The sequence below is a fragment of the Pelobates fuscus genome, chromosome 1 (genome assembly GCF_036172605.1).
Source record: "Pelobates fuscus isolate aPelFus1 chromosome 1, aPelFus1.pri, whole genome shotgun sequence".
NCBI lineage: Eukaryota > Metazoa > Chordata > Amphibia > Anura > Pelobatidae > Pelobates > Pelobates fuscus.
In genome coordinates, this window is record NC_086317.1 from 105,312,131 (window position 1) to 105,339,111 (window position 26,981).

Below are 26,981 nucleotides of genomic sequence, written 5' to 3' on the forward strand. Positions count from 1 at the left end.
TGCTGGACCATCTGTGAGAAGCCCCACCTTTTGCAATGCCTAACCGAGGGATAGGCAACCTTGGGCACTCCAAAAGTTTTGGACTATATTCCCTCTGATGTTTGCCGGCATTTAGCTTGTAAGAGAATTATAGAAAATGTAGTCTCGAATATCTGGAGTGCCGAAGATTGCCTATCCCTGGTCTAGTCCTTAAAAGGCAATTTAATTATGTCCTTTCTCTCTGTGTTGCTCACAAGATTATTCAATAAATCTCTAAGCAACATCCAGAAGACAAGCTTGAATCATATGTTTCTACCACAATGTAATGCAAAAGGGAAAGGCTTATTCAAGTCTGCTACTGACAGCTTGCATTGCATTTTATACAGAGACACAGCAAGATAGTTTCTTTTAAGGGATGATTATTTACACCATTAAATCATTTTACACAAAAATACTACCAGGCCCTTTTACCAATATCCATTGCTTTAAATAACTTTGGTAATACAATATTTTCAATATTCATTAGAAGGTTTATTCTTAGTTTGTAATCAAGTTATATGTATGTAACGAAACTTGCAAACATAAAGCATATTCCAAATTGTTAAAAAATTAGATAAGGCACTTGTTTAGAAAATATACTCAAAACTTCCATATAGATCAGAAGAGAAGTAACTTTATAGAATAAGAAAGTCGGTCCTATTAACCAAACAGTTTACAGAGTATGGTTTCTAAACTCTGCATTCTATGTACCTAAAGTTCTAACATCAATCTTTTCTATAAATGATCCCAGAATCCACTTTTCTTCTCACCAGCAAAAGCCACCCTAGTAAAATCATTTTTTGCCACCATTTTAGACCTGGCAGATATCCAGTTATAGAATACACATTATAAACTGGCAAAGCATTGTGGGAACTGTTTTACTACAACACAGGTAGGCTTATAGCTCAGTTGGTAAATTCCCTCACTACAGAGCCTGTAGCAAGGTCAAAGGTTCAAATCCCGCAGGGTCAACTCAGCTCTTCATCATTCTGAGGTCGATAAATGATTACCATCACTTGGGTAATAATAATATCTATTATTATTCAGCTGCGGTTAATTCCTAGAGCCAGTGCTTCAAAGTGCTTAGAGTCTCACTGGGAGAAAGGCGCTATATAAATACTAAAAAGTGTCTACTTTTTAACTACATTCATTCTGAGGATGAGGTGGCAAGGAAACTACGATTTTATTTTCACATTGAATATTGTCATATTATTATTTAAATTAATCGGATATTAAAATATCCCTTGCATCAATTTCAAGTACTCCAGGACATACAAAACACCTCAGACCCATAAGCACCGAGGAACTATCTTTTCATTGAAAATACAAAATTGCAGTTCTCCTTCCAGTATCCAGTTTTTTCTTCTTTTTGGTTAGAAAAGTTCATCATCAGTTTCTGAATATTCATCTGCTCTGGTCAGTTCCTCAAGTTCGTGGCCATCCTGCAGTGATAAATGTACACATATGCATGACTTGTGCTTGAAAGGCAAAACATTCCACAGACAAATACAAACATATGGATCTCTACATGATGTGGTATGGAACACTTCTCTTCAGTCTTATCTCAACAGAAGCCTACAGGGCATGCTGCCTTTAAAATCACAACGTGTGGTTTATTTATGGTTAGGAATTATTAAGGGACACAGTCACCAGAACAACTACAGCTTATTGTATTTGTTCTGGTCAGTATAATCATTCCGTTCAGGCTTTTTGCAGTAAACACTGTATTTTCAGAGAAAAGGCAGTGTTTACATTAGAGCTTAGGGGCAGGCACCTCCCGGGTCCACTCCTCAGATGGCTACTTGAGGTGATACCTGGGGCAGTTCTGCACGATGTGCATCACTGCCATTCAATGTCTCCACCATTTGCATGAAGACACTAAACTTTCATCATAGAGATGCATTGATTCAATTCATTTCTATGAGGAGATGCTGATTGGCCAGGGCTGTGTTTGACTTGTGCTGGCTCTGCCCCTGATCTGCACAGCCAATCTAATGCTTTCCTATGTGAAAGCAGTGTGATTGGCTCAGAACACCATGTCTGATGATGTCAGCCAAGCAGGCAGATCAAGGGCAGAGCTCCAGCAGCAGCAGACTGCAATAAAGGAAAGATTTACTATATTTAAGCGAGGGCAAGGGGGAGTTAGATGGTATCCTTAACACTATAGGGACACGAATACATGTTTGTGTTGTTGACCCTATAGTGGTCCTTTAATTAAACTCCGAACTGTAGTAAATTCAAATCTAAATTGCAAATTTAAGGCAAAAAATGTCAGCGGAGATCAGCTATTTTTGTCAAAATATTGACATTTGATTTGACAATTTAATTTGCAACAATTCAGAGTTTACTAAATAACCCTGTAAATCTTGAGTTGTAAAGAATTGGCAAGAGAAATTTAAATTTTAGATTAACACAGTCGTGAGCACTTTGGTAGTTCTGATATCAGGTGGGTGCGGGCATATCTGATATCTTGTCTATGAGGCTATTAGAGTTGTGGACCAAATCCTGCCCACAAATGGCAGCACAAAAGCTGATTTAGTGAATCTGTATGGGCTTGTATTTAACTTTATGTGGACCAAAAGCATGGTAATCCCCTTAGTGACCAGACCGTTTTTCAATTTTCTTACCGTTAAGGACCAGGGCTGTTTTTACATTTCTGCTGTGTGTTTAGCTGTAATTTTCCTCTTACTCATTTACTTAACCCACACACATTATATACCGTTTTTCTTGCCATTAAATGGTCTTTCTAAAGATACCATTATTTTCATCATATCATATCACTAAATAGTTTCTAAATGTTGTCCTGAGTTTAGAAATACCCAATGTTAACATATTTTTAGCTCTCTTTTTTTGCAAGTTGTAAAAGTACAAGTAGGACATTGCAGTTTCAAAATTAATAATTTTAAAATGTATTAATAGTGACATTGTAACATGGTCATCTTTAATAAATCTCTGAATCACACCTCACATGCACATACTTATTTATTTTTTTAAAGTAGACAACCCAAGGTAACATGGGGTATGTCCAGCCTTTTTTAGTAGCCACTTGGTCACTAAAACTGGGCAAAGTTAGCATTTATATTCATTGTGTATTAAAAATGAAAAAAAAAAAAAAAACTATTACGAATGCTAACTTTGGCCAGTGTTTGTGACTAAGTGGCTACTAAAAAAGACTGAACATGCCCCATTTGCAATACCTTGGGTTGTCTACTTTTGCAAATGGTATGCCATCATGGGGCTAATGATCATTCCTGGGCTACCATACGCTCTCAAAGGCAACATAACCACTCTGGCAAATTTCAATGTGCAATGCATTCAGGAGCAATGGATTCTGGGATATAATATAAAGGATTTTGCAAACCAAAGGTTGTGGGACATAGGTTATGTGCAATACTGGAATGTTTATTACCCATTCGTGGTTGTGTGGAGGATTTAAAAAAGGAACGGCAAAGGTTAGGTCAGAATAAATGAATTGCATACATTCTCCCACTCGGTAAATTACCAGACAGTGCTGCCGTGTGACATCTTATTTTTGAACTTCCAACATCCTGGCTCTGTTATATAAAAGTATACAATAGTGAGTAGGCGCTTCCAAAAATGGAATGAAAGTGGATATACAACAGTAGTGGATGATACAGCAGTGTTTCCCAGACACTAAATCAAAGTAAGTATAAATGAAGAGTGTGTATCAAAAACCACATAGGGAGTGATAGTCCCAAAACCAAATGTAATGGTGATAAGTAATCATAACATACAACCTGAAACATAGGCAGCTGGCAAAATGTAATCTACAAAATATAAAAAACGGAACATAACATAGTGTGTACTGTATAATACAAGTGTATGCTGAAATAAAGGTGGACTGTCACTCACATTTAGCAGAGCCGTACCAGGCTCTGTATAACAAGCTCAAGGGTGCCAATTCAGGCTGACAACACTCCAAGAAATGGCTGGACAGGTTCCGTAGTAGAAAAAGCGTATATTTATTTGAAGATAAAAATATAAAGTGAACTCCTGGTTATAAGGGAGTGGAACCCTGATATAATTAATATAAAAAAGAGGGGTATCCACTTACCCAAACAGTATTAACCTTTGGAGTGGTATAAAACAAATATATAAAATACAAACAAATGTGGAAATAGCAGCAAACGCGTTTCGGCTCGGTAGCCTTCTTCCAGTGCTGTTTCTCAAGTCCTCATGGCTTGTTTAAATGCGCCCGGCATTTCTGATCACCTGTGCGCATTTTTCCTTCCGCATACGTCACTTCCGGTATTTTCGAGCGATGTCATTTCCGGTTTTGCCAGTTGGAACGCATGGTGGAACGCAAACAGCGTTCAATCATTTCCGGGAATCGAAGAGAATATATGTCTTAGAGCAAATACATAATATAAGAGACAGAAAATATAAATAAAACAAAATGCAATAGATGAACGGCCACATAAGTGGCTCAGAAGCTGTCAACAGTTATCTATACACTATTATTGGCAAAAGTCAATATATGGAAAAATACATCTAAATAGGATGGAAGAGCTGGCAAAATAGAACAAAAGGGAAAAAGGATATGTAGTCAGATATTAATCAAAAATATATAATATAAACAAATATGGCAAAAAAGAAAATATAATATGTGGAAAAAATATTTTAATTTAAAAAATGAGAAAACTCAAAATCTAAATTTAACCCATTTGGAAATAAGCAGTCTACATCAAAGATCCATTTACTTTCTATCTTTGCCAGCTCCTTTACATTATTTTCACCCCTCCAATTTTTCTCTTTCTTAAGAATAGCCATAAACGACAATACAGATGGATCGCTTCTATGTTTTTTAGCAAAGTGTGCTGACACACTGTGTTTCATATACCCCCTCTGGATGTTGCCCATGTGTTCTGCAATCCTCGTTTTTAATGCCCTAGTGGTCATCCCTATATACTGCAGGCCACATGGGCACCAGAGGAGGTATATGACATTGGTGGAATGGCATGTCAGAACCTGACGGATAGGGAAAGTATATCAGTCAGGTTCTGACATGCCATTCCACCAATGTCATATACCTCCTCTGGTGCCCATGTGGCCTGCAGTATATAGGGATGACCACTAGGGCATTAAAAACGAGGATTGCGGAACACATGGGCAACATCCAGAGGGGGTATATGAAACACAGTGTGTCAGCACACTTTGCTAAAAAACATAGAAGCGATCCATCTGTATTGTCGTTTATGGCTATTCTTAAGAAAGAGAAAAATTGGAGGGGTGAAAATAATGTAAAGGAGCTGGCAAAGATAGAAAGTAAATGGATCTTTGATGTAGACTGCTTATTTCCAAATGGGTTAAATTTAGATTTTGAGTTTTCTCATTTTTTAAATTAAAATATTTTTTCCACATATTATATTTTCTTTTTTGCCATATTTGTTTATATTATATATTTTTGATTAATATCTGACTACATATCCTTTTTCCCTTTTGTTCTATTTTGCCAGCTCTTCCATCCTATTTAGATGTATTTTTCCATATATTGACTTTTGCCAATAATAGTGTATAGATAACTGTTGACAGCTTCTGAGCCACTTATGTGGCCGTTCATCTATTGCATTTTGTTTTATTTATATTTTCTGTCTCTTATATTATGTATTTGCTCTAAGACATATATTCTCTTCGATTCCGGAAATGATTGAACGCTGTTTGCGTTCCACCATGCGTTCCAACTGGCAAAACCGGAAATGACATCGCTCGAAAATACCGGAAGTGACGTATGCGGAAGGAAAAATGCGCACAGGTGATCAGAAATGCCGGGCGCATTTAAACAAGCCATGAGGACTTGAGAAACAGCACTGGAAGAAGGCTACCGAGCCGAAACGCGTTTGCTGCTATTTCCACATTTGTTTGTATTTTATATATTTGTTTTATACCACTCCAAAGGTTAATACTGTTTGGGTAAGTGGATACCCCTCTTTTTTATATTAATTATATCAGGGTTCCACTCCCTTATAACCAGGAGTTCACTTTATATTTTTATCTTCAAATAAATATACGCTTTTTCTACTACGGAACCTGTCCAGCCATTTCTTGGAGTGTTGTCAGCCTGAATTGGCACCCTTGAGCTTGTTATACAGAGCCTGGTACGGCTCTGCTAAATGTGAGTGACAGTCCACCTTTATTTCAGCATACACTTGTATTATACAGTACACACTATGTTATGTTCCGTTTTTTATATTTTGTAGATTACATTTTGCCAGCTGCCTATGTTTCAGGTTGTATGTTATGATTACTTATCACCATTACATTTGGTTTTGGGACTATCACTCCCTATGTGGTTTTTGATACACACTCTTCATTTATACTTATCCTGGCTCTGTTACCTAGTGTGGAGAATGTGCACCACAAGCGTCTATTTAAATACACCACATATCTTTGATATAAATGTTGTATTCAATGTATATGGGAGCGATTTCAGGTAAGTTGTATTTTTCACAACAGGCTCACTTTAATGGTTTAGACAGTAAAGAAGAAACTATCAAACTATATTTCTATCTTTAGAAAACCGGTAATGCTATAACTGAGCTGTACTCCTAGCGTGTTCACATTTTGCTCATCAGGGGGTCATCCCTGATGATTGCTTAAGACAGAGATATAGTTAGCAAGATTTGTGTTTATCTATGCCGATTTTCTTCCTTGGTCTAACCCAGGGATAGGCAACCTTCGGCTCTGCAGATGTTTTGGACTACACCTTCCATGATGCTTTGCCAGCATTATGTGTGTAAGAGCATTATGAGGGATGTAGTCCACAACATCTGGAGAGCCGAAGGTTGCCTATCCCTGGTCTAACCCATTAAGATACCCCATCTTAGTCTCCGTTATTATTTCTTGACTCTTCCTCTGTCATTGTAATAAGGAGTTTTAATTTCAAAATCCAGCAGGAGCAAGTCCGGTGTCTAAAAAAACACTTTGAGATTATACGATTTCTTTGGTCTACTCTCCCTTTTAGTTTGTTGTTCTCTTTTTTTCAGTATTACACATTTGTGCTATTTTGTAGAAGGTTGAACCATAGTTTTTTCACCACTATACTGTACCAGGTTCTAGTAAGTGGATGTTTGTGTGTGCCCTCTACTGGCCATATTATGTAGTACATTAAATTAGATACATATTTTGTGTATTGGGAATTAACTATTTAACACAGTATATAAATGTGGTAAACCAGTTAACAAATTGTTACACATCACCTTTTCTGCCCATCTGTTTAAAGGAACAATTTCACGAGGAGGAGGGCCAGCGAGGGAGCTCAGTGTTCCTGCTCCTCACTGCTCCCTTACACGCGCCATCTGTAGTGAAGCCAGGCACCGGAATATGACATCATATTCCTGAACCCAGCATCACTACACTGCGCGCGACGGAGCGGGTAGAAGATCCCTACTGGACCCCAGGGAGAGGCCCCACATCGGCTCCCAAAGGTAGGGAGCAATAAAGAAAATGATGTGTGTGCAAGAATGTGTAAATGTGTGTGTGTGTGTGTGTGTGTGTGTTGTCAGTGAGTGACTGTGTGTTGTCAGTGAGTGACTGTGTGTTGTCAGTGAGTGACTGTGTGTTGTCAGTGAGTGACTGTGTGTTGTCAGTGAGTGACTGTGTGTTGTCAGTGAGTGACTGTGTGTTGTCAGTGTTGCATTGGCTGCGACTGGACAGTGGAGTACCTGGAGGTGCATGGAGGCACGCAACGCCATGTCACATTCCGACGTGCTCCACCTCACAGGGTTTTAAGAAGTAGCGGTAGGATCAGATTTGGCACAGGGTACGGACTGCACCATATGGGGTATTCCAGAGGCCGGACTCCGGAGTCGCATACTGGCAGCGGCAATGTGAGTGGAGTCTGCTTGTTGGCTAGAGGGGTGCGCTGGGATTTAGTAGAGGAGGAGGACTGGGATTTAGTATATGAGGGGCGACTGGTATTTAATAGAGTGGGATGCTGTTTTTTTTTTATACTGTACTTTTCAAAATAAACCTACATTTCTATGAAAATTTAAGGTGTTCTTTTTTGCGGCCCACATAAACTTAGACCTTGTTTATGTGGCCCGTGCTAGACTTTGAGTTTTGCGAGTTCTCAAAAACACTTAAACATATCAAAAAGGTGTATTTCTGGTATCAGATGCACACAAAGGGATTCAAAAGCAATCCTATAGTAATTTTAGTATCAGACTATTACAAAACAGCTTAAAAATGCTACCACTATGTTAGCCTCAATAACTGTAGTCAATATAAAGAATGTTAAAGTGCTACCCTCAAGATGAAAAGAGAAGCAATACTTACTCCTCTTGGACGCTCCCACACTTTGCCATTCACAGTTTTTAGTTTTTCTCTGGTAGGGCTTTGAGATTCCGAGAGTCTACTCGCATTATAAATAAAGATGGAGAGAATAACAACAGGAGCTTCAAAAAAGAATTCCATGGAAGGCTTGAAATTGAACACAAAAAACGAGACAAACGTAATGATCACAGTTGTTAGCTGTGCAGTAAGGACGTGAAACATGTTGTCTCTGAATTTTAATATGAAGGCCACTGAAAGTCCAACAAAAGCAGTGGCAAAAATAAGTGCAATGGAAAACCCATTATGGCCATAGAAAAATCCACAGGACTTAATCTTATTGAAGTGTTCTTTTTGCAGAACCAGAGTGAGGCCATTGAACACAACGCCAAAGACATAAAGTTTGCAGTTTTGAACAAAAATACTTTCAGAAACCTGGTCTCCTTCCTTCAGAATTTTCTCATTGTAGATATTTGCCAAAGCAGAAATAACACATTGTAGAAGAATCAAAAGGTGACCGAGGCTGATGGGAAAATATTTCAAGGTAGTGATATAGTTGAGTGATGTGCTTTGAGAGTCTTTGTCTTCAGTCTCTGACTTTGACAAATATACACAGCCATTGGATGGGGTGGAGTGAAATATATGATGGACTCCATGGACCGATACCTCGCTATTGGTTCCACTTTGATAATTGAGTCCCATTATAGAGAGGAATAGAATCAGAAGAGATGCCCACTGCACATATGAAAGATGGCGTCTGTGAATAAGAAGTGTGCCAAAAAATAAGTCATTAAAATTATCAAAAGCAAGTCCCACAAATAACATTGCATTATAAAAGGATATGAAGAAAAATACATATGCACAACAAAACCATTTAAAATATGTACATTGTATTTTAAACAACTGGATTAATCTAACCGGCCCTACTATTCCTTTGTTTCAATGATTCCATGGCTTCTACGTGGATTGGCCCTGGCCAGCATCCAATAAGGCAAGGAATACAAATATATTCTTCCAAAATGTAGTGGGTGTTTTATTAACACTTTAGTTATAACAACACATACAAAAATTCTAAACTTTTGAGTATGCCCACAATAATTAAAGGGACACTATGGTCACCAGAACAACTACAGCTTATTGAATTTGTTCTGGTCAGTATAATCACTCCCTTCAGGCATTTTCATGTAAAAAGTGCCTTTTCAGATAAAAACGCAGTGTTTACATTGCCTCTAGGAACACCTCTAAGTGGCTACTCCTTAGATGGCCACTGGAAGCAGCCCTACTGTTCAGCGTCCCCACGCTCAGCATGGAGAAGCTTAATTTTCCCTATAGAGATGCATTGATTCAATGCATCTCTATGAGGAGGTGCTGATTGGCCAAAACAGCATCTGGCCCCGCCCACCCGGCCATTTCGATGATGTCACAAAGGGGGCGGAGCTGGAAATAAGGTGAGTTTGAAACTTTTATAGGGGGACTAAGGGGGGCAAGCCTCCTAAATGGCGGGTTTAGCACAATAGGGTTAGGAATACATGTTTGTGTTCCTGACCCTATAGTGATCCTTTAATGTTGATTGATGGCCATTTTGGAATCCATGTAACCAGTGATAATGTGTAATATAAACACTGCACATTGAACCGATTATGGCGGCTTCTATAGTGGGTGGGGAAGAGAAGTACCTATGTTGTTGACTTGTTATTAACAGCCCAACTTCACATCAGAACCAAATTATTTTGATCTGATAATTTGGAATTCCAATTACTAGCTGTATTGAACTTAGGTCAAATAACATGGATTTTTGCAGTGTGGGTTTTACATGTACATAGTTTTAATACTTCATCTTATCAGTTTTTACAGATATTTCCAGGAATTACCACATAAGAATGTGCCGCATTCAGCATGTAACATTAATCAGACTGACTAACCCAGTTTACAGTTCTCACTGTGAACTATATCACCGAGTGAGATAACATCCTAAAAAAAGTCAAACGCCAACCTTTGTTAATTTTGGCATGTTGGATTTGATCTGTTTAAAATCAGCAGTTGGTTAAAGGGGAACTGTCACTTCTCTGGAATGCACACCATTGAATAGAACAGACATAGGCAACCTTCAGCACTGCAGATGTGTTTAAGATATGTGTGTAAGAGCATTATGGGGGATGTAGTCCACAACATCTGGAGTGCCAAAGGTTGCCTATCCCAGGAATAGAACATTGCAAATCACTAATAACTTGAAATTAGCTTTTTTTTTTCAGGAGGTGATTTGTTTTCTTTTAAATTTATTTTAAAGATTTATCAAAATACATCTCAATCCACTTCAGACAAGGCAAAGCCAGGGCAAACATTGCAAATAAGGAAGGGGAAATAGAAACATGGTTTCAATTCTCCTCTTTCTATGTATGCTTTCTCTAAGCTGAGCAAGGTACAGCGCTTAGAACAATGACTGACTGGGAGACAAGATAAGTAAACCGAGAACTAAAAATCCTGTGATGTGACTGTTTCCATATAAGTTTGAAATATGTGGTACCATTCAGAATGTCTGATGTAATATGTATTGTGTTATGCACTTGTTTACAACTATATAAATGTAGTTTAAAAAAAAAAAAAAAAAAAACTGTACTGAGTCAGGCAACTACCACTATGCATCTTGCTTAAAACATATACTTGTACTAATGTTGCCGCCTTATTAACATTTGGGCAAATTTCTGTTTGCATACAGATATCTGTGGGATAAACACCATTTTACAATACAAAAACAAAACAAAAGATGCAAATGCAGGAACTAAAATGTGGGGATATTTTATTTATTATTTCAAAAAAAAAATTATTTATTTTTTAACATTATCTATACAATACAGTAAAACAGAGTGGGAGAAATCCAGGCTTAAGTGGCCCTTTAAAATGTTTACTTTTTGTTTTATTTTTTTGACCTATTCTGCTTAATTTATTGGTTAATTAGCTAAGCCATATTCTTGCCAACTTGGATTCCACAGTTGTTGGATGCCACCACAGACAATAAGAACACATATATGATATCAGATAGACAGACATGCATGAATATACATCATGACTTACTTTAAAATTAACCTGAAGAATATTGCAGTTGTGATGATAACAAAATTGGAAAGCAATACAGCCATAGCCTAAAATACAAACAAAGAAAGTCATAAACCTTGGTTACAACAAATGGACACAAACTCTTTTTTTCCCCTTGAAATTGTCTGTGACTGTGTGCTATGCTTAAAGGACCACTATAGGCACTATAGGCACCCAGACCACTTCAGCTTAATGAAGTGGTCTGGGTGCCTGGTCCAGCTAGGGTTAACCCTTTTTTTTTTTTTTTTATAAACATAGCAGTTTCTTTGAAACTGCTATGTTTATACTGAGGGTTATTCCAGCCTCTAGAGCCTCTAGTGTCTGTCTCATTGACAGCCACTAGAAACGCTTGCGTGCTTCTCACTGTGAAAATCACAGTGAGAAGACGCCAGCGTCCATAGGAAAGCATGTAAATGCTTTCCTATGAGACCGGCTGAATGCGCGCGCGGCTCCTGCCGCGCATGCGCATTCAGCTGATGACGTTGCGAGGAAGGAGGAGAGGAGGAGGAAAGCTCCCCGCCCAGCGCTGGAGAAAGGTAAGATTTTAACCCCTTCCTCTCTCTGAGCCCCAGGCGGGAGGGGGTCCCTTAGGGTGGGGGCACCCTCAAGGCACTATAGTGCCAGGAAAACGACTGTTTTCCTGGCACTATAGTGGTCCTTTAATGCAATGAGCCAGCAGAGGTTTGAGTGTCATAATGAGAAATCACCCCTCTAGACATTAAGCAGATAATCCCAAACTTGGGGTATGCAGAGACCCTTGGGTTTTCAGACATCACTATAGGTGGACATCAGGTCTCTTAACTAATGAACATTAAAATGTGGCTATAATCAACATACAGAAAGAATACAACATACAGAGAGGCAGAGTATTGCTCAAACAGTTTATAAAGAATTCCCTCCATGTTTAGCTAAGGACTAATATGTAAACTGTGCACAATGTAACGGAACATTACTGTAACATGTAATCAATTTTCCTTTGACTCTAGGGTCAGAAAACTATATGTCACATGCCTTTTGAAGTTATAGCACCTAACACTATGACTAGGATAGGGCAGAAAAAAAGTTACCAAAAATGTTACGCTGCTGCCGCCCAGGAGTAGTGGGAGTTTGAGTGCAGGACTTAATTTGGTATATTTGTATTTACTTTTGTGTTACATGTTGCAGTGCTGCCAGCCACCTCATGTGTGCCCTATTAAGGGTTAAAGGACCACTCTAGGCACCCAGACCACTTCAGCTTAATGAGGTGGTCTGGGTGCCAGGTCCTTCTAGGGTTAACCCATTTTTTCATAAACATAGCAGTTTCAGAGAAACTGCTATGTTTATGAATGGGTTAAGCCTTCCCCCTATGTCCTCTAGTGGCTGTCTCATTGACAGCCGCTAGAGGCGCTTGCGTGCTTCTCACTGTGATTTTCACAGTGAGAGCACGCCAGCGTCCATAGGAAAGCATTATGAATGCTTTCCTATGTGACCGGCTGAATGCGCGCGCAGCTCTTGCCGCGCGTGCGCATTCAGCCGACGGGGAGGAGAAGAGGAGGATCGGAGGAGGAGAGCAGGAGGAGATCTCTCCGCCCAGCGCTGGAAAAAGGTAAGATTTAACCCCTTTCCCCTTTCCAGAGCCGGGCGGGAGGGGGTCCCTGAGGGTGGGGGCACCCTCAGGGCACTCTAGTGCCAAGAAAACGAGTATGCTTTCCTGGCACTAGAGTGGTCCTTTAATAAGTATGTAGGGGTTTAGAAAAAATGCCGGGGGGCGGGGCCTGACCGCAGAAGGGAGCAGACGCATGCCGCTGCTGCTCCCGTAGCTGATCCGACTTAATGCCGATTTCCGACAAGCGGAGACCGCGAGCTGACTCAAGTTGGAACCCACTCGACTGGGGAATCTGAGACCTGCAAATTGACACCACAAACGTGGACTTTGACAGCGGGTCAGTGCCTCCTAATGTTGCGGCCTACAAGCATGGCGGCGGTGGGGGAGACGGCCGCTCTCCCGCCGTCCACAAGTACAGCAAGGCAGAATCTGAGTCCCCGTTCCCCCCCTATGGACCGGCGGGGGTTATCCCGGTCCCTACCACGCTGACACACACTGCTCATCGACCTTCAACTCACTCAAGCCCGGGTTCTGAATGCTCCAGAACCGGCAACATGGCGGACGCAACCCAACTCATGAGGCCAGAGCCCACGAACCCGCAGCCTACAAGCCTGGACCTGGCATTTCAGCGATTCTGGGACAGGTGGGAGCAACTCCTCACGAGACCCTTCCTGCCACCCGAAGGCCCGACAGGGGAAACAGAGAAGCAGGGGAAGAGCGGGCCTACCCCGGGCACTACTCACCCTCCTAGCCCAGCACCGACCACCGACCTATCACCTGGTCCGAGGGTCAGGGGGAGATTATCTCCACGGCATCGACCACATTGCCGGAGGCCCAACCGCCGCTGGCGGCGCAGAACCATCAGGGCCCTCCGTGGCGCCCCAGCAGGGAAAACTCGGCCTACATGTACACCCGAGTTTGTGGCACCGAGATGCAGACCCCACATGAGACCTGGGGCCAGGCGGAGGTCTTCACAGCAGCACAACACACCTGCACCCTGCGGACCCTTCCAACTTCAAACCTCACAAAGCCACGGGAAGGGATCGGCTGAGGAGGTGGGCCAGGGCCAGCGACCAAGCCGGGAGCTGTACACCCCGCCAGGACTGATCCACAAGGTCTGCGAAACAGTCACCGTCAGGACCCCTTGACCCAGCGAAGCTCCGATGTCCCAGTATGACATCTAGCCAGACTCATAAATAGCACAACACTTGTGCATCTTTTGGACATAGAACCTTATCAGTATTTCTTCGCTATATGACTTAGTTCGCTACCTATGCTTTAAACCTAGATTGTATTACCAGTCCTGAGACAGTGCTTACCTATGACTACTATGCATGTTATATTACACGTTTATAGAACTGGGCATGGCCTGCTTATTCCAGCCATACTAACTGGCTTTACATAACTACCTTCTTGCCTCATATAAGTTTTAATCCTGTTATGTGGTTAGATGGGCCTCACACCATAGGTATAAGTGGGGTATGTACTGTTGTATTATCCTATTGTCTTCTTATGCTCACATAAAATGACCCTTGATACAAAGCCTGTTAATGACAAGCACATTAAACCCACACACGCGCCATGTTGGCCACAGCTTAGCCTTAAATCTCCCAGCCACCCTATCTGGGCTAGACTACAGAACCGCGGAAACTACTATAACTAAGCTGCTCCTGTCAATAATCGTTTAGCCTGCCTACGAGGCATCGCATAAGACAGCCTTGTATAGGAGAAGTCGTACTGTGTCACTGTTCAGCTTGTATATTTTGACTTTACACAGCTCATAGATTCCTTAACCTAGTCTTAGCATGTATTTACATATCCAGCAACTGAATAACAGTCTGAAGTAACCTAAATATTATACACAAAAAATGAGGCTAGCACTATATAGAGATGATATGCCTTGCATTGTATTACCCCTGACTTGTTTGAAACTTTATTGTCTCCCCTCTTATTTTATGTACCCACATACCTTTACGCCTCAATAAAAAAAAGAGATTAACAAAAGAAAAAATGCCCTCTCTCTCAGAGATTTTTACCTTGGAGCTGAAAGAAGCAAGGGGAATTATTAGTATAGGACTCACCTAAGATTTGCCTTGACGTGGCAGGTGAGCTTACACTGTAATGGCCATTAGAGTGACACTAAAAAAACTCCAGTGATTTAAATGTGTATAGGGATTTTTATTGTATGTATTGGGGCTGGTGTGTATTATGGTCATTGCTGCTGCCAAAAAGTAGTGGGAGTTTGAGCGGAGGACTTAATTTTGTATTTTTAAAAATGTTATGTGTCCTAAGCATGCAACCAGAAGACTGCTGTGTAATGCAAAAACCTCAAGGTATGGGTCTAGTTTGATGCCTTAATTTAACAACAATTTATTCAATATGATGAGCACATTAAAAAAGTACAAATCAAATTGAAAAGGGACAATAATAAACAAATACAAAGAATAATAAATAGAACATAAATAATATATAGCAAACATGGTCCTATGCAGCACGAGCATAAACACTTACTGGTTGCAGGTAGCTCATAACTGAAAAAATGATTAAATTATCCAGAAAATATAGAAATGCTGGAATGGCCCATTTGATGACTTTCCAAAACTCCTTTAAAGAAAGGCACACACTGCATCTCCGCGGCCGTTTCTCTGAAAGGGAGATTATTACAAATCGCTTAATCACTATACAAGGTATTCTGGGTGATCATTCACCTTTCAATGCTTATAGCAAAGGCCATTAAGAAACATATACATATAGATCTGTAAATAGATGGGCGACAGTAAGATTACTGTTGTATCTCTATTTAACATTCACTAACTACAAAAGGAAACACAGTTATTTGGTGTGCTTCTCTAATAGGCATTTAATAAGAAAATTGGAAAAATGTGTGTATTGTGTACATTGTGTGTATTATAAAATCTATTGCTTAGGCAAATGGGCTTGTAAATATATATATATATATATATATATATTTTTTTTAAAGGGACAGGCACCCAGACCACTTCAGCTCATTGAAGTGGTCTCGGTGCAGTGCCCCTTTTGCACCTGGTGCTGCATGGTTATACATTGCAGTTCCACTGAAACTGCAATGTTTACATTGCAGCACTAAGTCTGCCCACATTGGCATTAGCGTCCACTCGTCGTGGGACTTCGGAGGGGGCAGAGCTTCGACCCTGGGAAAAGGTAAGTAAATTTCAAACGCGATGGAGGAGGGAAGCAGAGGGAGCGATCGTTTCACCAATACATATTTGTATTCCTGGCACTTATGTATCACTTTAAATTATTGCACCAAAAATAGTACTGAAATGGTCAGTCTCATCACAGTGAACACAGCCCCAGAGAAATAGATTAGGAATACAGTCTTAAAGAAACATTCCAACCTCTAAATCACTTCAGCTTACTGAAATTCTTTAGGACTTAACATGAAATCACATTTACCATGTTTTATCAATAGAATTTAGTACTTTTATAAACTCCCTTAGTAATACCTCCCGAGTGCCAACCGGACAGCCGGAAGGGTTTGCTTCCTCACTCACTTTGATTACTCACTCAAGGCAGGGGTGAGAGCTTCTAATGGAGAAGCACTGGTTTCAATGCTTCTCTAAGAGCATAAACCTAAAATGTTTTTCTAACTTTGGCATGTTCCTTTAACAAACAGTACTGCACGAACACTCACCTTTTATAATTATCCTGACAGCCATTATCATGCAGAAGATAAGCTTAACAGCTTCAGCACATACATTCACTGTAGCTGGAACATAGTCATATGTATTATCTGTGAATTAAAAAAAACAAAAGTATAACTTGTTTTCTTTCTACATCAGTGCTTTGAAAAACATCAGTAATGTCTTTGACAGCATATTTTAAGATCATACATTGTTTTTCTTAATTATAAATCTATATCAAATGCCAGCCTTTCCATCCATTTATTAGGTTTTGTCTGGCCAGTCTGGACTCAGTACAGTCGCTGGAGGGCACAGAGTGTAAAAGCATAAGCTGTTCAGAGTTAAAGTGTGCATGCCCTAAGTAGCATTACTTGGAATCACTTTAAAGAGTATAACATTTTACTCTCACGTAGGGCCAGCCAAATTGAAAGCAAGTTCATTGAAAATTAAATAGTGGGAGATTTATCAGGGGAAAACAAGTGCGATTTCAGGTGTAAAGTGTACATTTTGAGAGAGGACATTTTGTTTCCATGGTGAATAGTTCTTTGCCACAGAAGAACACTTACTTTCGCCTTGATAAATCTCCCCCTTAGTATTTTAATTCTACTTTGCCACAGCCATGTTATTAGCATAGAACATAGAAATGGCAATAATAATAATAATAACAACATACTTGAGAATGAGACATTTCAATGTTTCCTTTCCGGTAGTACTTAAATAAATATAAGTAACCACGTAGTTCTCATTCAAGAAACTTATTGTCCGCAATCAGGGCTCAAAATTCCAAGTGGTTCACTACTAGACAGGACTAAAAGTTACTCGCAACTGCAAGTCCTGAGGGTCCAGGCTCACTAGGGATACATTTCTACTCACCATAGAGTTGAACTTGAACCCTAATACACATGCAAACTACAAATAGTGGGATGAGACTCGTAAATTTAATGGCAACTTCAGTGGTGTACTAAGGGGGGGGCAGAGTCTCCACTCACTAGAGGGTTGCCCGGGCGCACTTTGACACGGACGGCAAATTTCCACCCCTGTGTCTTATGTAAAGGGCCCGGGCCACTTACTGGAGTCTTCACATTTGTTCTATCTCCAGCAGCAGCAGGTCCTCTATTCTTGCAATCTGCGAGAGCATTGCTACAGGTTGCTATGGCAACGCTCCGCATGCAATGCAAGATGGAGTGTTGCAATGACAACCCGCGGAACAGAGGACCTGCTGCTGCTGGAGGTGGAACAAACTTGGAGACTCCTGGGCCCCTCTTCATTGGACAACCATGCTGTGCCACCGGACAACCAGGGAATTTAGTGTACTGCCCTCCCTGGACACAGATAAGAGTCGGGGAGGAGCGGGGATGGGAATACACTGCTCACCCCCCCAGCACTTATCCCACACAATATAAACACACACACACACACACATACACTACACTGCATATACTATATACACACACATACACTACACTGCATATACTATACACACACAAACTGCATCCACTATGCACACACACAAACTGTATACACTATACACACACACAAACTGTATACACTACAGTACACATACACACTACATACACTACACCAGGGGTAGTCAACCTTTTAATAACACTTTTGTATCTTTGTTAATGGTAAAATTTCCTTACTGCCCACCAGTGCCGCAATAACTAATTTTATAGCGCAAATGCAATTTATTTTTCTTTCTTAGAAAAGAGTCTTTTTTTTTTTAATATGTACTTAAATGGTTTTTTTTTTTCCATTTTTTCTATTCTACTTTCTTTTTCTATGTTTGTCTGTGAGGTGCTGTGTGTGTGAAAGGTGGTGTGTGTGTGTGTGTGTGTGTGTGTGTGTGTGTAGGGCAGTGCATGCGTGAGAGGGGCAGTGCGTGTGTGAAGGAGCAGTCTGTGTTTGTGCCTCGGTCCACGGCCATCGAGGCTTACTTGGTGATTTCTGCAGAACCCACTACCGGCCACCTGAAATCCCCAAACACCCACTAGTAGGAGGTATGGACTAGGTTGACTACCCCTGCACTACACAAACATGCACAACTGAATACACTACGCAATACGCACACTGGATACACTACGCAAACACGCACACTGCATACACTACGCAAACATATACACTGTACAAACACACACACAGCATACACTACACAAACACACACACAGCATAGAAATGTATTTAAACTCCCACTGTTTTGGTGCTACCATTCACCATTACACAGAGAGATTGAGTGCTGCCAAAAAGATGTATAAAATATGGGCACTTACCCCATTAAAACAAACTTCAAGGGGGTATTTCATACATAAAAATATAGACGAAAACACAATAGAGTAATAACGTATGGGTGGATAATTTGAATTTAACATTTCAAATTCAAACTCGCATGGTATAGAGCCTTTTCAAGGTATAGGCTCTAAACAGTAGGTATTCGTGCACTTAATAAGGTGGCAACTCCAATCTCATTTGGTACATCTCAGATTTTCATATATATATACACATATATATATATACATATACATATATATATATATATATATATACAATAAATACACAAGATCCAGCGCACTCTCCTATCTACTAAACAGCAACTTCAATGTTGACAGATTTTATTAGTTTGTAAAAGTTTTTTTTTTTTTTTTTTTTTATATATATATATATCAAAGAGATGTGGCTGCACTCACGGAAGTTTCTTAAAACTTAACTTTTATTCAATCCATAAAACCGATCGACGTTTCAGTCCAGCATGTGGACTTTCATCAGGATCATATGAACATTAATACAGATATCACATATATATGAATGCATTAATTAATTGACTCACCCCAGGTGCTCTAAGTGGGTAAGTACAAATTAGGGGATCAGTTAGATGCTTGGGATGCGTCACATGTAGCCACATGATTCCGGCGAAGACATTTAACAACCCGCACAACAACAAGGTTTACCCTATTAAGTTCACTATAACATGCAAAATCACACATGTAATATACAAACTGAGCTGTCCATGTGGTCTTTGCTACATAGGTAAAACCGAAACAGCTATATGTGAGCGCATCAGAGGACACAGGTCCAGCATCCGGTTGGCGTATAGGGATGGCCACTCGGACAAACCGGTAGCTAATCACTTTTTAAGATTGAAACACACCTTGGCCACGTTAAAATTTGTGGCGATTGACCATATTCCACTGTCAAGGAGAGGAGGTGACCGGGGGAAGATGCTTCTAAACAAAGAAGCATTCTGGATAGATGAACTAGATACTGTCTCCCCAAGAGGCCTCAATGAATCACTATCTCTGCATTCTTTCCTGTGAATTTTGAAAGCCCGACTTGTACTATAATTTTAGTGTATATAGTTTAAGATTAAGTTGTGTATAGAATATTTTATATAATTGCAGGACAGTATAGAGCAGGGCTTCCCAAACTTTCATGGGCCGAGACCCACTTTTCAAAACGGTAATTTTTCGAGACCCACTTGCTTTTAATGCATATTTTAAAAAGTGAACACCATAGCAATCCGCTTTAGATGCACATAATTGGCACACCATGACAATTACTTTTAGAGGCATAAAACTGGCACACCATGGAAAACCGCTTTAGAGGCATACAATTGGCACACTATCCGCTTTAGATGCATACAATTGGCACACCATGGCAATCAGCTTTACAGGCATACAATTGGAACATTATGCCAGCTTTAGATGCATAAAATTGGCACACTATAGCAATCCGCTTTAGATGCATAAAATTGTTACATCATGGCAATCAGTTTTAGATGTATAAACTTGGCACATCATGGCAACTTTAGGTGCATACAATTGGCACACCATAGCAATCAGTTTTAGAGGCTTACAATTGTCACACCATGGCAACCAGCTTTAGAGGCATAAATTCAGAACATCGTGGCAATCAGTTTTAGAGGCATAAAATTGGAACATCATGGCAGCTTTAAATACATAAACTTGGCACAGCCTGTCAAGCTTTAGATGCATAAACTTGGCATATCATGGCAATCAGCTTCAGAGGCATACAATTGGCATACCATGGCAAACAGTCAGATGCATAAAATTGGCACAACATGGCAATCAGTTTTAAAAGCATAAAATTGGCACACCATGGCAATCCGTTTTAGATGCACAAAATTGGCATAACATGGCAGTTTTAGAGGCAAAATTATGGGATATCATGGCAGTTTAAAGGCAGAAACTTTGCAAATCATGACAATCAGTTTTAGAGACATACAACTGCTTACTCACAGACTCAGAATCAGAAGTGCTGTGTCCTGCTCTTTCATCCAGGCACCTCACATTGCTTATCCCAGTGGTGGAACTAATGTAGAGAGTGCCCTGGTGCAAATATGTTTTCTGGGCCCCCCTCTAGTGCAAGTGTGGCCAAAAGGTAGATCTCCATCTGTCGGAGAACTTCAATAATGCTATACCAGATGGGGATCTACCATTTTCTTATCATTGCAGGGTTATTTTTGTGAGCAGTGTTTGAGCGTTTGAATGTAAGCATGTTTTTGTATTAAGTATATGTGTGCATGTATGGGTGTATTTGTATGTACTGTTGCCATTGGAATGTAGTGGTGTACTTGTTTGTAATGTTTGCGTCTGAATGCAAGGGTGTTTGTATGTAGAGTCGGACTTGAAATGCAGGTGTGCTTTTTGAGTGTTGGTGTTTGAATGAAGGGGTGTTTGTAGATAATTTTAGTGTTTTAATGCCGGGGTGTGTTTGTATGTAATGTTTGCGTTTGCAGTACGTGTGTAGTGGATGCAGTGTGTGTGTGTGTATTGTGTTTATAAAATATACATATACACAATGTGTGTTTGAATGGAGTATGTGTGAAGTGTATACACATATACACACACATACAGAGACACACACAGACACACAAATACACACCCTGACAGCAATACACACAATGACACCTAGTTTCCCACACATAGATAAACAGACACTCATGTACACAGATACACACTGACACACAATACACACAGACACACAAATACACATACAATGACACAAAAGGACACACAGATACACATACACGCAGAGACAGGAGGTGAGGGTGACAGTGTGTGGGAGAGGTGAGGGTGACAGTGTGGGAGGGAGTGTGTTTGCTGGTAACAGTGTGGGGGGCAGTGTGAGGGCAAAGTGAGAAAGGATTACAGTGGGCGGGCAGGGGGAGAAGGGGTGGGCAAGCAGGGGGAGAAGGGGTGGCGCAGGCGGGGGGAAAGGGTTACAGTGTTGGGGGCAGGGGGAGAAAAGGCTACAGTGGGGGGGGGGGCAGAGGGAGAAAAGGTTACCATGGGGGAGGGCAGGGAGTGAAGGGGTGACATGGGGGAGAGCAGGGAGTGAAGAGGTGACATGGGGGAGAGCAGGGAGTGAAGGGGTGACATGGGGAGGGCAGGGATTACATGGGGAGGGCAGGGAGTGAAGGAGTTACATGGGGAGGGCAGGGGTGAAGTGGTTACATGGGGGGCAGGGGTGAAGTGGTTACATGGGGGGGCAGGGGGTGAAGGGGTTACACGGGGAGGGCAGGGGGTGAAGGGGTTACATGGGGAGGGCAGAGTGAAGGGGGTAAAGGTGTTGCAGGTGGTGAAGGGGTTACATGGGGAGGGCAGGGGGTGAAGGGGTTATATGGGGGAGGGCAGGGGATGAAGGGGTTGCATGGGGAGGGCAAGGAGTGAAGGGGTTACATGGGGAGGGCAGGGATTACATGGGGAGGGCAGGGGGTGAAGTGGTTACATGGGGAGGGCAGGGGGTGAAGTGGTTACATGGGGCGGCAGGGGGTGAAGGGGTTACATGGGGGAGGGCAGGGGGTGAAGGGGTTACATAGGGAGGGCAGGGCGTGAAGTGGTTACATGGGGAGGGCAGAGTGAAGGGGGTAAAGGGGTTGCAGGTGGTGAAGGGGTTACATGGGGAGGGCAGGGGTTGCAGGGGGTGAAGGGGTTATATGGGGGAGGGCAGGGGATGAAGGGGTTGCATGGGGGGCAGGGGGTGAAGGGGTTACATGGGGGGCAGGGGGTGAAGGGGTTACATGGGGGGCAGGGGGTGAAGGGGTTACATGGGGAGGGCAGAGGTTGCAGGGGGTGAAGGGGTTACATGGGGGAGGGCAGGGAATGAAGGGGTTACATGGGGGGCAGGGGGTGAAGGGGTTATATGGGGGAGGGCAGGGGATGAAGGGGTTGCATGGGGGGCAGGGGGTGAAGGGGTTGCATGGGGGGCGGGGGGTGAAGGGGTTACATGGGGGGCGGGGGGTGAAGGGGTTACATGGGGAGGGCAGAGGTTGCAGGGGGTGAAGGGGTTACATGGGGGAGGGCAGGGAATGAAGGGGTTACATGGGGGGCAGGGGGCAGGGGGTGAAGTGGTTACATGGGGGGGTTGGGGGTGAAGTGGTTACATGGGGCAGGGGGTGAAGGGGTTACATGGGGGGCAGGGGGTGAAGGGGTTACGTGGGGGGGAGGGAGGACATGGTCTGGGGCTGTGTCCTACCTGTAAAATTCCCTGGTGGTCCGGTGGGGTAACTCTCCTGTCTCGGCTCCGCCGGGTGCTGAGCTGCAGACAGTGTAATAAAAGTCTCGCGAGCTCCCAGAGTGTTGCCATGGTAACGCTCTGGGAGCTCGCGAGACTTCTATCACACGGTCTGCAGCTCTGCACCCGGCGGAGCTGCAGACCGGAGCTGCAGGGCAGACTGACTGGAGGGAGCCCGGCGTCATACAGGGCAAGCCGCCGTGCTCCCTCCTGATGTCAGTCTGCCTGACTGCCCGGCGGCCCTGGATGTGTGGGTCAGCGCGACCCACTGGGAATCGCCCTGCGACCCACCAGTAGGTCGCGACCCACACTTTGGGAACCGCTGGTATAGAGTATGAATCATATTGAAATGGAACAAGATATAGGGGTATGAAATACCCAAAAACAGGATTTACTTTGATGATATTGAACTGGACTTTATAGTTTGATTTAGTAACAAAAAAATATATATAGACCGTTTCAGATCCTCTACAGTATGCAATATGTATAGTGAATTTTTAATATGTAGTTATTAATATGCATATATAGAATGTTGAATGTTTTGCACTTTTTTGGCACCTTGCACTTTATTTTTATTTGGTTTTTCACTTTGACACTTTAAGACACAGTGAAGTGTAATGCACACTCTAGAATATGCACTTGTCACTTTGATGCAACTCATGTTGCCTTACACCACTTATCACATTAAGATGTGACACTATATGATTAGGTGACACTTGTCACTTTGATAGCAACGTTAATGTGTTGCTTTACTATAGTCACTACACTACTTGATATCTATGCACTAGCCACTTTAATGACAGCATAGAATGGTAATTGATGCTACACTATATACTTTCTTATTCCGTTATCAAGTTCAGATGATAAATATAATCACTGTATTAGCAGTAGCTAGTTTAGTATGCTACTACACGGGTGGTTGCTGAGTGCTCGATAATGTTATGGTTACATTTTTGTGTAACCGCGTCCCCATAGCAACGACGGCATAAGAGCGCCATGACGTCACATTAAGGGGCGGGGAGACCACGGCACTTTTGTGTAACCGCGTCCCCATAGCAACGGCGCCAAACGAGCGTCATATTAAGGGGCGGGGAGACCGCGGCACATGCGCACACAGCTGGGGAGGACGCCGGTAGCACCCACTTACAGCACCTGGGGTGAGTCAATTAATTAATGCATTCATATATATGTGATATCTGTATTAATGTTCATATGATCCTGATGAAAGTCCACATGCTGGACTGAAACGTCGATCGGTTTTATGGATTGAATAAAAGTTAAGTTTTAAGAAACTTCCGTGAGTGCAGCCACATCTCTTTGATATATGGATACACAGCCCTGGTAATGCACCCGTTTTTTTGGACAATTTTGGAATCCACTGGCAGCCTGAGTGCAAGGTACTATACATTTTTTTCTATATATATATATATATATATATATATATATATATATATATATATATATATATATATATATATGATATCAGTGGCGTACTAAGGGGGGGACGACGACGGTCCGCCCCGGGTGCCACTCACTAGAGGGGTGCCCGGGGCAGACTGCAATGCCCCTCCTGCGCCCATCGCAGAGTCCAGTCTGCAGCTCCGCAGTGTGCACAGCTGCAGACCATGTGTCTCACGAGCACTGGCCAATCAGAGCGTTGCCGCGAGTTACCACGGCAACGCTCTGATTGGGTCTCGCGAGATCCATGGTCTGCAGCTCTGCGGAGCTGCGACCGGAAATGATGGCCACCGGACCACCAGGGATTTAAGGTAATTTTTTAGTCCCCCCTGCATCACCCCCCTCCCTCTTCTCTTCACCCCCATCCCTGAGCTCCCTCTCACTTCACCCCCCCTCACTCTCATCCTCACCCCCGTCCCTGAGCTCCCTCTCACTTCACCCCCCCTCCCTCTCATCCTCTCCCCCGTCCCTGAGCTCCCTCTCACTTCACCCCCCCTCCCTCTCATCCTCACCCCCGTCCCTGAGCTCCCTCTCACTTCACCCCCCCTCCCTCTCATCCTCACCCCCGTCCCTGAGCTCCCTCTCACTTCACCCCCCCTCCCTCTCATCCTCACCCCCGTCCCTGAGCTCCCTCTCACTTCACCCCCCCCTCCCTCTTACAATCACCCCCCCTCCCTGAGCTCCCTCTCACTTCACCCCCCCCACACCATCACCCCTTCCCTCACACCATTATCCACTATACAAGCACACACACTGCCTTCACTATACAAACACACACACTTATACATGTGTGTCTGTGTTTCTGTATGTGTGTTGGTATATATGTATCTGTATGTGTCCATGTGTGTCTGTATCTGTTTGTATCAATGTGTCTGTATGTATGTGTGTCTGTGCGTGTGTTTTTATCTATATGTGTGCCTATCTGTATGTGCCAGTGTTTGTCTGTGCATGACTGTTTATATGAAACTGCATGTGTGTACCTATGTGTGTATATGTGCATACATCTCAGCATTTCGCCTACACTACACACAAATACAACCCTGCATCCAAATGTCAACACTACAAAAAAAAACAAAAAAACACCACCATATTCAAAAACCACACTACAGAAAAATGCACTCCTGCATTCAAATGCCAATACATGCAAACACACCGGTACATTCACTCACACATACTCCATACAAAAACATGCTTACATTCAAACACACAAACAGTGCTTGGTGCTAAATACATAAAAATAAAAACACTGCTCAGTGCTAAAGACATGAAAAAAATTTGCAGGTGTTTTTTTTTTTTTTTTTTTTTAAGGGGGCGGGGGTGCCAAAGATAGGATCCGCCCCAGGTGCCAAAAGCTCCAGGTACGCCCCTGCACCACCCTCCTTAGACCGGATAGAAGATGCAGTGGGAGAGGTAAGTATAAAAGTAGCTTTTATTCAAAAATTCAATTTTAATTGGAGCGGATAAAATTGGAAAATTAGGGAGAACAGAGATGAGGTGGATCTATGTCCACATGGACTAAATGCAGGCTCTATACCAACCACACTTATAAATGTGTGTCTGTATCTGTATGCCTGTGAGCTGTATGCCTATCTGTATGTGTCAGTTTTGTATCAGTGTATCTGTTTGTGTACCTGTGTATTTGTATGTTACATAGTTACATAGCTGAAAAGAGACTTGCATCCATCAAATTCAGCCTTCCTCACATTTGTTTTTTGCTGTTGATCCAAAAGAAGGCAAAAAAAAAAAACAGTGTGAAGCACTTCCAATTTTGCAACAAACTAGGAAAAAAAATTCCTTCTTGATCCCAGAATGGCAGTCAGATTTATCCTTGGATCAAGCAGCTTTTACCCTACATTGAAAAAAATATATCCTTGAATATTCTGTTTTTGCAAGTATGCATCTAATTGATGTTTGAACATCTGTATGGACTCTGATAAAACCACTTCTTCAGGCAGAGAATTTCACATCCTTATTGTTCTTACAGTAAAAAAAAAATATATTCTTTGCATTAGATGTAGGCATGTGTGTCAGTGTATCTAAAAACACACATCAGCATATTCAAAAACCACACTACACAAAACTGCACGCCTGCATTCAAATGCCAGCACTACATGCAAGCACACCCCTACATTCACTCACACATACTCCATAAAAAATGCACACATTCAAACACACAAGCACCGCTCAGTGCTAAATACATAAAAAAAAAAAAAAAATACCGCTCAGTGCTAAATACATTTAAAAATGTGCAGGTGTTTTTTACATTTTAAAATTGGGGGGTGCTGAGAATAACCCACGATTTTTCATTCTCTTAGATCCTAGAGGCCATTCAGAGGATTTTTACT

At 42.0% G+C, this 26,981-nt stretch overlaps 1 protein-coding gene across 3 annotated transcripts in view; it reads right to left on the reverse strand.

Moving 5' to 3' along the window:
• Positions 1-449: 449 nt before the first annotated feature.
• The window catches only part of SLC35A5 (solute carrier family 35 member A5), a 36,233-nt gene continuing 9,701 nt past the window's right edge, over positions 450-26,981 (reverse strand). For all 3 annotated transcript variants that reach the window (XM_063444273.1, XM_063444272.1, XM_063444271.1), the window contains 5 exons: positions 16,659-16,757; positions 15,497-15,630; positions 11,380-11,447; positions 8,314-9,064; positions 450-1,460 (listed from right to left, as the gene is read on the reverse strand). In XM_063444273.1, coding sequence (XP_063300343.1) covers positions 1,392-1,460; positions 8,314-9,064; positions 11,380-11,447; positions 15,497-15,630; positions 16,659-16,757 — 1,121 coding nt within the window. In that variant the 3' untranslated portion in view covers positions 450-1,391. The remainder of the gene's footprint in view (positions 1,461-8,313; positions 9,065-11,379; positions 11,448-15,496; positions 15,631-16,658; positions 16,758-26,981) is intronic.